Genomic DNA, 12,427 nt, shown 5'->3' with positions numbered 1-12,427 from the left:
ATAGCCTACCAACCAAAAAAATTCCAGGACCAGACAGATTCATAGCCGAATTCTCAGGAGGAGCTGGTACCACTCCTTCTGAAACTCTTCCAATCAATAGAAACAGAGAACCAAATCATGAATGAACTCCCATTCACAATAGATTCAAAGAGAAAAAAGTACCTAGGAATCCAGCTTAAAAGAGATGTAAAGGACCTCCTCAGGGAGAACTACAAACCACTGCTCAGTGAAATAAAAGAGGACACAAACAAATGGGAAGAACATACCATGCTCATGAATAGGAAGAATCAATATTGTGAAAATGGCCATACTGCTCAAGGTAATTTATAATTTCAATGCCCTCCCCATCAAGCTACCAAAGACTTTCTTCACAGAATTGGAAAAAACTGCTTTAAAGTTCATATGGAACCAAAAAAGAGCCCACATTGCCAAGACAATCCTAAGTCAAAAGAACAAAGCTGGAGGCATCACACCTTCAAACTATACTACAAGACTACAGTAACTAAAACAGCATGGTACTGGTACCAAAACAGAGATATAGACCAATGGAACAGAACAGAGTCCTCAGAAATAATACCACACATCTACAGCCATCTGATCTTTGACAAACCTGACAAAAACAAAAAATGGGGAAAGGATTCCCTATTTAATAAATGGTGCTGGGAAAATTGGCCAGCCATAAGTAGAAAGCTGAAACTGGATCATTTCCTTACTCCTTATACGAAAATTAATTCAGATGGATTAGAGACTTAAATGTTAGACCTAATACCATAAAACTCTAGAAGAAAACCTAGGTAATACCATTCAGGCCATAGGCATGGGCAAGGACTTCATGTCTAAAACATCAAAAGCAACGGCAACAAAAGCCAAAAGTGACAAATGGGATCTAATTAAACTAAAGAACTTCTGCACAGCAAAAGAAACTATCATCAGAGTGAACAGGCAACCTATAGAATGGGAGAAAATTTTTGCAATCTACTCATCTGACAAAAGGGCTAATATTCAGAACCTACAAAGAACTCAAACAAATTTACAAGAAAAAACACACAACCCCATCAAAGTGGGCAAAGGATATGAACAGATGTTTCTCAGAAGAAGACATTCATACAGCCAACAGACACATGAAAAAATGCTCATGATCACTAGCCATCAGAGAAATGCAAATCAAAACCACAATGAGATACCATCTCACACCAGTTAGAATGGCAATCATTAAAAAGTCAGGAAACAACAGGTGCTGGAGAGGATGTGGAGAAATAGGAACACTTTTACACTGTTGGTGGGATTGTAAACTAGTTCAACCATTGTGGAAAACAGTATGGTGATTCCTCAAGGATCTAGAACTAGAAATACCACATGACCCAGCCATCCCATTACCAGGGAGAGGGGAGGGGTGAGGGATGGCATTGGGAGTTATATCTGATGTAAATGACGAGTTGATGGGTGCTGACGAGTTGATGGGTGTAGCACACCAACATGGCACATGTATACATATGTAACAAACCTGCACATTGTGCACATGTACCCTAGAACTTAAAATATAATAATAAAAAAAAGGTGAAGAAAGAGAAAAAATAATAATAAAATAAAATAAAACTCACTCCTAGTAAGCACACTCACGCATTCTACCAAGAATCCAGGCTTAGGCACCAGTATCTAAGTGATTATTTTTCAATCACCCATAGACCTCCAGTAACCAGAAACACCCATGGAAGGGCCTTTTGCACCTCACTACTCCCAATCAGCATGTTAGGAAGACATCACTTACATAAGGTGAATGGGCAGCACTGACCTAGTATTACTCCTGACGGGATCTGAGATGTCTAACATGACACTAATAGGGTTACATTTGGAGACTTGGTGAGATGAACACAAAGTTTAATAGACAGCTCCTGCAAGATTTATGGTCCAAATTTGCAAACCCATTGATCTCTGAGGTTATCTGACCCAAATGACAAACCCAAATCTGGTCCAATGCAAAGTGTGGTTTGTAGTTTGCAGAATTAGGCCTAACCACTGAACAAAAACTCGGAGATTGTTGAATCTTTTGCATTTCACAGGCAGTTCTATCCCACAGCAGTGCAGAACAGAAGTGAATAGGGCAGCCGGGAAACAGAGCCAGATAATGATTCAAGGTTCTCAGGAGTGCAACACTATGTATAGAAAATTGCAGTCTCATTATAATCATAGTTTGAGATGTGCCAAATAGAAATTCTCAGTGAAAAAAAGGAAAAGGGAAGTTCTGCTGAAAAGTTCTTTGGTGTCATCTCCTGATACAACTGTTCTATTTCTGTGTCCTGAAGTGCATTTTAAGACATCTAAAGAGACATATTTAAAGGTTTGCAGATAGTGTTTTGCAATGGTTTTATGCATCTGGTGTATATCTGTAGGGTAGCCATCTTTCTCAAGAAGCTCAATGATACAACGAGCAAGGCACCTCTTTGCTCTCTATTGCCAAGGAGAACCTGGCTTCAAATTTCCTGTTTAAGTTCCTATACATCATTATCGATGAACTACACCTAAAATCACAAGACAACTTCAAACGACAACATCCTGATGTAGTCTGACCTATTTGATTCCTTTCATATTGAAGAGAAGAAAAAAGTAAAAGGCCAGGGCAGTGGCTCATGCCTGGAATAGCAGAACTTTGGGAGGCTGAGGCAGGCGGGTCACCTGAGGTCAGGAGTTCCAGATCAGCCTAGCCAACAGGATGAAAACCCCATCTCTAATAAAAATAGAAAACAAATAGCTGGGTGTGGCAGTGCACATCTGTAATCCCAGCTACTCGGGAGGCTGAGGCAGGGAATCACTTAAGCCCTGGAGGCACAGGTTGCAGTGAGCTGAGATCATGCCACTGCACTCCAGCCTGGGTGACAGAGGGGGATTTCTTCTAAAAAAAAAAAAAAAAAAAAAAAAAAAAAAAAAAAAAAAAAAAAAAAAAAAAAAAGAAGGAAGAAGGAAGAAGGAGAAGAAGAAGAAGAAGAAGAAGAAGAAGAAGAAGAAGAAGAAATGCATTAAGATGCATAGTTTTCTAAGTTTCACAAGAGCATACGCAACATCAGGACATTTGGGTGGCAAGAACATAAAGCAAATTTGCCTTCTCACATCAGATCAGGCAACGTGTTTTCCAACCCAGCCACCATGAAGAATGGGAATGAAACAAGACTACATAGCTGGCCCAACCAAGGATGATAAGCAGTTCCACAAAGGTTTCCTTAACTGTGCTACCAGTGGTCGTATGTTCATGTTAGAATATAATTTTCAGAATGTGGAAAACCCTTCCACACATGATTATCATCAAAAGTTGGGAAGAAAATCAACCACCACAAGTGATCAAAGAAAATGAAATCCCATACATTATTTTGTTTTATTTGACATTTGGTGGCATATTAACTTTGCCAAACATACCTGGAGCTCCTCAAAACAGAAAATCATCTTAATATTTCTTCTGTATCCTCGCAGTCTCTGTTACATAGAAGGCGCCTAATGTAAACAGAGTAGATAGATGACACATAGATACACATTATCAATGTATGAATGGATTAATAGGTTTATCTTGATTGACTAGCAAATTGGCCACTATAATGCTAGGAGAAAACCAAACAATTGAAAAATTGGAAGGAAATGTAGTAATCATTTTGTTCAATTTCTTCATTTAAAAAGTTTAATGGGAGAACTTAAAATAATTTAGAAGCCTGCACTGCAAAGTCCTGGCTAAGCTCGCACTGAAAAATTAGAAATAAGTGCAGTTAATGAATCATGTTTCTTCGTAGATCAATATGTAATGATGCACTGATTTGAATCTCAGGATGTCAGCATGGGAGGCTGTCAGATCATGACCCTGATGTGGCGTCAAATGCTACAATAAATTAAAGTTCCATGAAAGACGGCTGACTCTCGCTGCACATTTGGGAGACTTGGCCCTACTAATGCTTACCTCTGTCACCTGCAAGCCCTTCTGAACTTTAAACAGCACAAAATGGTTACTGATAATGAGTTATGGGAATGTAATCCATCTTGAAACACAAAGCAATGCTCTTCCAAGCATTTAACATAAACCGCTCGTGTGCACAGAGGGGCCACAGCAAAATATTCAAGCAGTTGAACTAACATTTGAAAACAGGGCAGAAGCAATGTCTTAAGGATTCACTTGAAAGGTATTTTAAAATAATGTAAGTATAATGTAGAAGGTTAAGAAAAGCCAGGAGTTAGAAGAATAGGACTACACACTTTTCTCTAAATAAAACACCATCCAAAGTATAAGATGCAAACTCTCAGAACAGCCCTCCAGAAGATGGCTACAAAAGTTTACGGAGGTTCCCTGACAAATGGTTAGTCTTTCTGTAAATAACACCCACTAATCAGATCAAGATAAACTTCACAAATATGGGGAAACATTTATTTATTTACTTTTTACTTCTTTAATAATTAGTATTTTAATACAAGTTTTGCCCTTAACTGGGCATTTCTCTAATGATACAACCCATAGAGATATAACTGTAAACACTTTATAATGTATATCACATAACTTGTTTATAATGTTTCATAGTCAAGCTACTACTTGATTATAAAGCTACAAGTAGTAGCTTGATTATAAAACATTATAAACAAATTATGATATATATTATAAAACAAATTAATAAAACATCATGAAAATAAAACATATTTTGCTTAAATATGTAAGCAAAAATATTTCCTCACATTATAATAAACAGAACTGTCTGAAATCTCTGACAGGACACAGAGATTTAGAACAGTACTACCAGGAAGTCTTCAACAACTAAATGGGTACTAGACTAGATTCATCCTTTTTGGTCTTGTTAAAATAATTTTGGATTATTTTTGCACCACCTATCTACTTAACCTTATGTGGCAACAGTGATGCTTTTTCTGAAGGAGTTCTGACCCCTTTCCTGAAGGTGAAGAAGAAACGAGGTTAGAACAACTTCGCTATCATGTCCCAAAGCTCAGACTAACTAAACAAAGTTAATCATTAGGGGAAAATAAATCCACCATTCCTTTCAAAAGTTGGACTGGATTTCAGAATTGATTATCAGCAGCTCAGCAGGATTACTGCCACAGCTTTAGGTTTTGAAAATGAGGAATCATGATTTTAAAAAAAATACATATATATTACTTAAATAATAATAGAATAAGCAAATAATATCAGCTTCAAAGGTTATGTCACATGTAAATATGTTTTGAAACAGTTTGTGAGATTTCTGGGATAGTGAGTAATTGCCATTAATTATTCAATTAATTTATTGATTTTAATTATTATTCTATAAATTTTCTTCCAACAACTAATCTCACAGATTTTAATCACTCTATTGAATCACATTTTTGACTGACAACAGAGGTGGTATCATCAGGTCTACAGCAACATTTCTAAATTAAGAAATTGATGCTAATAATGTTCTTTTCCTGTTATCTGTGATGATAAATATAGGTAAGACTTGAGGTGGGTGGATAGCTTCATCCCAGGAGTTCAAGGCCAGCCTGAGCAACACAGCAAATCCACGTCTCCAAAAAAAAAAAAAAAAAAAAAAAAGTAAGACAACAGAGTAGAAAACAGTCAAATTACTAAGTGGAACAAACTCAGATAATGTAATGAAAACTGAACAAACAAATCAGATCATGTAATCAAAACTGAACAGGTTAGAAAACCCAGAGAAAAATTATTGCATTTCAAATGTTTAAAACTACAAGCCTGGGGCACACAGCTCCTCAGCTTCTGACCCATGTCAAAGCAATCCCTGTGACCCCGAAAGCTCCCAATTTCTTCCCATGACACAGGTCCACCCACGGGCCACACACATGCACACACATTGGTATATAATCTTATTTGCTTCCTTCAACTTAAACTCATCTGTTAAGTCTCAGTTTAAATGTAATTTCTCCAGGAGAGACTTCACAAGTACTGAGATTAGGGCTACTATTACTCTTATAATTTCATCTGCCTTTGCTTAATTATGCAGTTCTCACTGAAAACATCCTTGTCTGTATCCTCCCACTCAGCCATAAGATCAATGTCTTCTCCATCTATACACTTAGACCAGCACCTGGTACATATTTCACAAATATTTGCTAAGTAGGGAATAAATGAGTTGACTTTGAAAAGTGTTTACTATATCTTATTGAGGACACATTTGTTTTAAAATGAGATACTGCAAACTGAGCAATACAGTATAGCTTCAAATTGTAATTTTAAAAATTAGAGTCATGCAAAAGGAGGTAAATGCCATAAAGAAATTCAGCATTGAGTGGTTTCTCTCTGTGTTGTTATGATGGGAAGCATCTTTGCCCAAGGAGTCACCAAGAGAATGGTACTAAGAGAATGGCACTCAGACACACAGCAGACACACACATTAAAAAAAAAATTCCTTAGAGAACTACCATTATCATTAATCATCCAGTAGCAGGTCTGAATAAATTAATAAAAGGCAACAGTCACTCAAAATGTCACTGAGCTAAAATTGGCCATTACACTCTGTGACTAATAAACAAAAGAAATACAGTACAAAATGCAAATGGCTTAAGTATGACAGTATGTTAATAGTCCTTAAAGTCATGAGAGATACTTCCTTTGGGAAGTACTTTCAGGAAAAAAAAAATTAATTAAAATCAGGTTGGCAATAAAACTACCTACTGGCTGGATCTCAGAGTGGTGTGTTGGACCAGTCAACTTTGAGTGCGAACTCTTCCCATAGTCACCCTTGAGCCCGTGGTCACAACTTCTTATCCCTCATCACTTCACTAGATGATTAGGACCTGCTTGCTGGCAGGCACATCTTGCTACGGGGTCATCCTCCCCTGGTAAGAAGTTCTTCCTCCTTAGGTACCACTCTGGAGTTGGCATGGTTCCCTCCAATTGGGACTTCCTAATCTGTAATGAGCTGCCATCTTGTAGGAACAGAATACTTCCTGCCTGCAAGAGACTCCCAGCCTTGCCCTTTCTGGTTCCAGAAGACTAGAAATGAGTACCCAAGGTTAGAAACTGCCCACCCCGCCTGTGCCCAGCATCACACATGCTGAGACCAGGTGCTCAACCACATGCCAAACATTCTTATATGAGTGGATATCCAATAAAAATCACAAAACCACTGGATGTCTCCAAAATTCAAAGATATCAACTAAAATATCCCTTTCAATTTACCTTCAAAAACAAACTGCTGCCTTAACGTTATGCTGAAGGTCTGCTTTCACCTGGGAATTTTAATGGTCTGACCAGTCTATAACTTTCCAGATTAGCCACCATCAGCAGGCCTGCTGCTCAGCTGTTGGCCTCAACTACTGAGTGTATCAGGATTTGAGTCTACTAGTCCAGCAGCGGACTCTCGTTTTCTTAAAGCCTGAAATTGCTTCAGGAATACAGCAAAATCCCCTTTCCACTGTGGTCACCTAAACTTCAGACTGAACAATGACAACTGCTGATATGAAAAGTGGTAAATCGTTAAGGCTAGTATTCTCTCTAGAAACAGGTTACTAATACTGAGAAAGAGACAGGACTGAGAATTGAGAGTAAAGGGACTCTGCCTCTGCATATAGAATGACTGTTACTCAGCTTCTGAAGGGATCCTGTGGCTTCTGCATTATAGCAGTAGGCCTTGGTCTTTCCCTAGAAATGGCATTATTGTTTTGTTCGGGGAAGGTGGTTAGTTGTATTTGAGAGGTGTGAGGTACTGATACTTTTCCGTAACTCCAGTTTTCCTGCCAATAAACCAATGAAGCAACGTCTCAATATATGAGACAGATTTTGTAAGAATACGGAAAGGATTTTAACACTTGGGAAAGAACACATCCATGTATGACAATTTCCTATAAGTAAAATATGGCAAAGAGATCAACTTTCACATAGGTTTGTATAAAAGTGACTAACACAAAAATACATATATATGGAGAACTTCAGACTGAGAATTACAACAGGACTGTTTCTTTGAGTTTGCCTTTGTCTCAAAATAAATAAAAAAAAAAATAAAAATAAAAATCCCAAATCAAGCCTTTGACAGGAAGAAGCCAGTAGATATCTTTTATTGTCAACTCAACTACTAAAATAGAAATAAGAAATATTTAAATATTAAGGCTTGGGAGTTAAAAGGGGAAACATGCTAATATAACCAGAACTTCTAACTCTGCCAGTAAAATGGCTTGAAGGTAGAGGCAGGTCAGGAACCCCTGGTATCTGACCTAGGCTTTTAAGACTAATAGCAGCAATTACAATACAAAAGTCCAGCTATTGCCACAATTACTGCCTCTCAGGGGGTCTAAGTAATGAATCATTCATGTAACATATGCGCTATACCTTTTCAGGAAGAAACAGACAAATCTACACAAAACAAGCTAACAGACCTCTTTATGGTCATAAAGTTTGTCACCTGCTGTTACCAGCTGCCATAAGGAAGATATTCCTGGCTTTCTTCGCCCCTTCTAAGTGGAGAACAAGCTGAGGGAGAACCTCTTTTACTCTCAGGAATTCAGATGCTTAACGACATATTAAAGTGAGAGGTTGAAGTCCACCCTGTGTTACAATCCTTCCATTACAGTAGAGGTGCAGGCAGAGATTGGGAGAAACAACTACTGCCAGGAGGGAGCACCCACCAAGGAGGAGTTACATTCTTCTCTCTCCACACTCATCACACCAAAACGTTCCTGTCATCAAAAGGCAAGCAATGACTGCAATTGTTTTGGAAAAGCTTCCAAACTTTTCAGATGGCATAATACTGCATCTTTTCCCTCTGGCAATTGTGGTTTGTAAGAAAAAGCCCATTATTCTTTTAATGACTCAATCCATTCTTGCTTCTGCAGTATTTGTACTTGCAATGAACCACGGGGCATTCACGGTAAAAGCCACTGAGCACAGCTTTTTAAATATTAATCATTGACTTACATACCAACGGAGGGAGGACTTCACCCCTTTCTGCCTTTCCTTTTCTTTAAAGACTGGAAATTGGAAGAAGATTGGTGCTTGGCATCCAAAGGCTAAAGAGAGCAGGAGTGCACACATGCATGTGGAGGTTTTCTGTTTTAACTATAAATGTAAGGTAGTATTTGGCAGGCTAGACTCCATCTAGAGTGTGCCAGGAGCCTTCCTATGGAAAAAAGAGCTACATGCACATTTAATAATCCAAGCATTAAAGCTTCACAGTGCATGCAAGCACTCTATGTTTAAAACAGACACGCTCAGATAAAAAGCCTGAGGTCAGATGTGCCACTGTCACTGTGAAGCGACTTCTGCCACCCAGAGCTGAGTCTCCAGGCAGAGGGCTGTGCAGGGCAGTGCACGGCAGGCAGGGGCTGGACAGATAAACCTGAGGGGTATGGAGAACAGAACCCATGCCTACGAAGTCAGACTTTGGCACCAATACCCAGTGTTTGTTGCTGGTTTTTTATTTTATTCTCATTTTATTTTTTTTTTTTCCTCCAAAGAAGTTTCAGTTAAATTACCAGCTGACTTGAGTACAAAGAGTTTCTTCTGATGTGGAATTCTAAAAGTGACAGGCATCATGAGAAGCCCTCCTGACGAAAGGAAATAATTGCTAATTAGCCCTTTACTTGAAAAGCATATTTAAAGGAGAGAGCAAAATCAAATATTCTTTATAAATTACACTAAACCACCAAAGAGTCAACAGAATAGCTGTTATCTAAATGTGTAGTGAAAAATAAAAGGCAAGAAAGAAAGGAAAAAAGTACATTCATGAAGTTTGCTTTCTGCATACCTTTTCAAATTTTGTCAGCAGTTCCCGTAAGTTGAAGTTCAGACCAATCATTGTCCAGTAGCCCTTGAAGCCTACATCTTTCTGGCAAACTTCCTTCAGACAACAGCGTTTAACTTCTAAACACCGTATCTTTTCTGGCTATACTTTAAAATCCTTTGTAAAATCCTTTACAAGCCTTGCCCTTGAGCTATGGTCCATCAGCAGCGGCAGCAGCTTGCGCTGGGACATTTTAGCCACCCCACTGTGGGTCCGTTTTTTCATGGACTTCGGAGTTCGCAAGGAATAGACCTGCTTCTGTATTTCCTGGTAGCTGTGCTCCACGAGGCTGGCATGGTCTCCTCTTTCTCTGGGAAGCCCAGGATTCCCTTCTGCTCACCTCACTAATGACCTGCAGGCCACAACTGTTCTCTCCTGGGCCCCAAGCTTAGAGTTTGGTCTCAATTACACACAGCAAAAAAAGAAGCTATATCCTGGAAACTTGCATGAGAGAAGAAAAAAAAAAAAAAAAAAAAAAAAAAAAAAAAAAAGGCCAAGTATTACCAACTTCCTCCATTCAGACTGATTTCAGAATGAAAAAAAAAAAAAAAAAATCCTGGGTAAAGAGCCAGTTTTCAAAGAGCATGACTTGTGTAGAGTTCGAAGGAGGAGTGTACTCTTAGCTGAAGAAACACCAAAACACAGGACAAGAGGCCACCGGTTCTCACTCTCCCAGACACCAGCAGCCTGGGTTGCTATGGTAACCACCAAGCTAGTTTCAGTCCATTTCCCTAGGTCAGCCTGGCCTAAGGGATGCTGTCAATGCAACAGAACTAAAGTTGTTTTAAAAGGTGTTCTGTCTGTCCAGAGAAAAGCTCTCGCAGTAAATCTCCTAGTCCCTTCTGCCGGCTTTGTGGCAGGGGAGAGTAGCCTCAGTGGGCTCTGGCAGCTCCCCTGGCTGATCTGACAGCAGTGTGGTAATCAACTTCTCTTTCCAGCAGTTGTTTATTATTTTAATCAGCATCCTCCCTTTCCACCACCCCTCACACAGTTTGAAGTGAAAGCTCACTCCCACTTCCTGGAGGCCTGCCTGCCCCAAAAGTCAGTTCTCTATCTCTTACATTGTCTCAATCTTGAATGGATCACAGGTTCCATGTTCCAGTTGGGAGCCAACCCATGAAAAGAAAGGGGAGTGAATGTACAAAACAGCACAAATCACAAAAGGAAATACGTGTTGATTAATTTTACTTTTCAAAAAGGTGTTAGCAGGAAACTGACGAAGAAAATACTTTTAAAGTGTTTTGATCTCTTTGATGCCACTGAAAGTCATACAGACTGTTTTCTTACAGGGAATTTACTTGTTTCTGACATAAAACTTAATGAGAGAAACTACTATACTCAAAATATAAGTAATAACTACATTGAATTTGTCTTCCATTTTGATGTTAAATTACTACTGACACTCAAAGAAATACCATCGTCCACAAAGTTTTAAGTGTCATCACTTTAAAAAAAAAAAACTCCAATCCAAATTATAAATTCTTTGTAGTGATATTATGGATATCATTCCAAGGCAAATGTGATTTTGCTTTTGCATTACATAGCTGTACAGTATACCAATAAAGTATAACAGAAATGTCCATTTGAAACACGTTTCTCTAGTTGTATGCAGAATTCCATCATAAAGATGCAGTGCTTATAATGGTGACACTATCACAAATAGAATAATGTAAATTTTAATACAAGTAAGTTTACTTTTTTGCATCAGGGCATAGACCAAAATGGGAGAAAACGCTGAAATTGGAATATGCATCTCCTAAAGGGCTAATGAGTTGCTTAAATATCAATACTGTTAGCACTCATTTAATCATGGGTAGTAAGAGATTCCATTTAACACCAGAAAAACTGAAAACCAATCAGGGAACAATATATAATATTGTTATTATTTTTTGGATTTGCAAATCATTTTTCTTTCCATTTCATTCCTAACTTATTTTCATCAGTATTTAAATAGCATGTGTTTTACATATGCCCATCTATACAAATTTTAACAAGCTTTTAAAATATTTTCATTATTTTTTCATAAAAACCTGCATGTCCCCAGGGGAAAAATGGCTTTATGAGCTTTCTAGCAGAACATGTTTCACCTCAACGCACATTTGATTTCAAAAACAAATGTGTTAATCTAATGGTTATTCAGAAATTCACAAGTAAAAATAATCTACAGTTTGGATCAAAACAGCACGGACACCCGCATGAAGACCAACCATCAGAACTGTGGTGAAGAAACTTACAGGGAAAGCGGCCACAGGGAACTTGGTGTGTAAAGACTCTAGGGCCACATGCTGAGATCTTTCAAGAGCAGCAAATAAACTTTTTACATAAATACAAGACAAAAGAAACCAGAAGCACCATCACCACCACCACCACCACACACACACACACACAAATAAATAAATAAAAGAGGGAGAGAAAAAGAACAATCTTTCTCAGCTGGGCAAACTTCCAGCTACCACCCAGGGTGCTGGATGGCTGGGATCAGAGACATGTGCAAACACGCCATTCCATTCCCCCATGCACAGATCAGAAGGGTAAATTAAACAAAAACTCTGTGGAACAACAGGGAATATCATAGTCTTTCTCTAAAGTAGACCCTTTTCTGTTTAAAGGGCTCTTACAACAAGACAAGAATGATATGTTATTATTAGAGCCCCAAATATCTTGTATGCACACCC

General features: G+C 38.4%; 1 protein-coding gene across 14 annotated transcripts in view; it reads right to left on the bottom strand.

Moving 5' to 3' along the window:
- Positions 1-12,427, bottom strand: part of UTRN (utrophin) — a 576,786-nt gene that overhangs the window by 197,324 nt on the left and 367,035 nt on the right. For 4 of the 14 annotated variants that reach the window (XM_077999495.1, XM_015137218.3, XM_077999497.1 and 1 more), the window contains exon 1: positions 9,717-10,688. The exons of 9 other annotated variants lie outside the window; for them this stretch is intronic. In XM_077999495.1, coding sequence (XP_077855621.1) covers positions 9,717-9,767 — 51 coding nt within the window. In that variant the 5' untranslated portion in view covers positions 9,768-10,688. Of the gene's footprint in view, positions 1-3,408; positions 3,479-9,716; positions 10,689-12,427 lie in introns of those variants that run through there. One more of the 14 variants, XM_015137219.3, reaches the window with a different exon arrangement.

Source organism: Macaca mulatta, chromosome 4 (assembly GCF_049350105.2).
Source record: "Macaca mulatta isolate MMU2019108-1 chromosome 4, T2T-MMU8v2.0, whole genome shotgun sequence".
In the NCBI taxonomy this organism is placed as follows: Eukaryota; Metazoa; Chordata; class Mammalia; order Primates; family Cercopithecidae; genus Macaca; species Macaca mulatta.
This window is presented reverse-complemented; position numbering and strand designations above follow the sequence as displayed.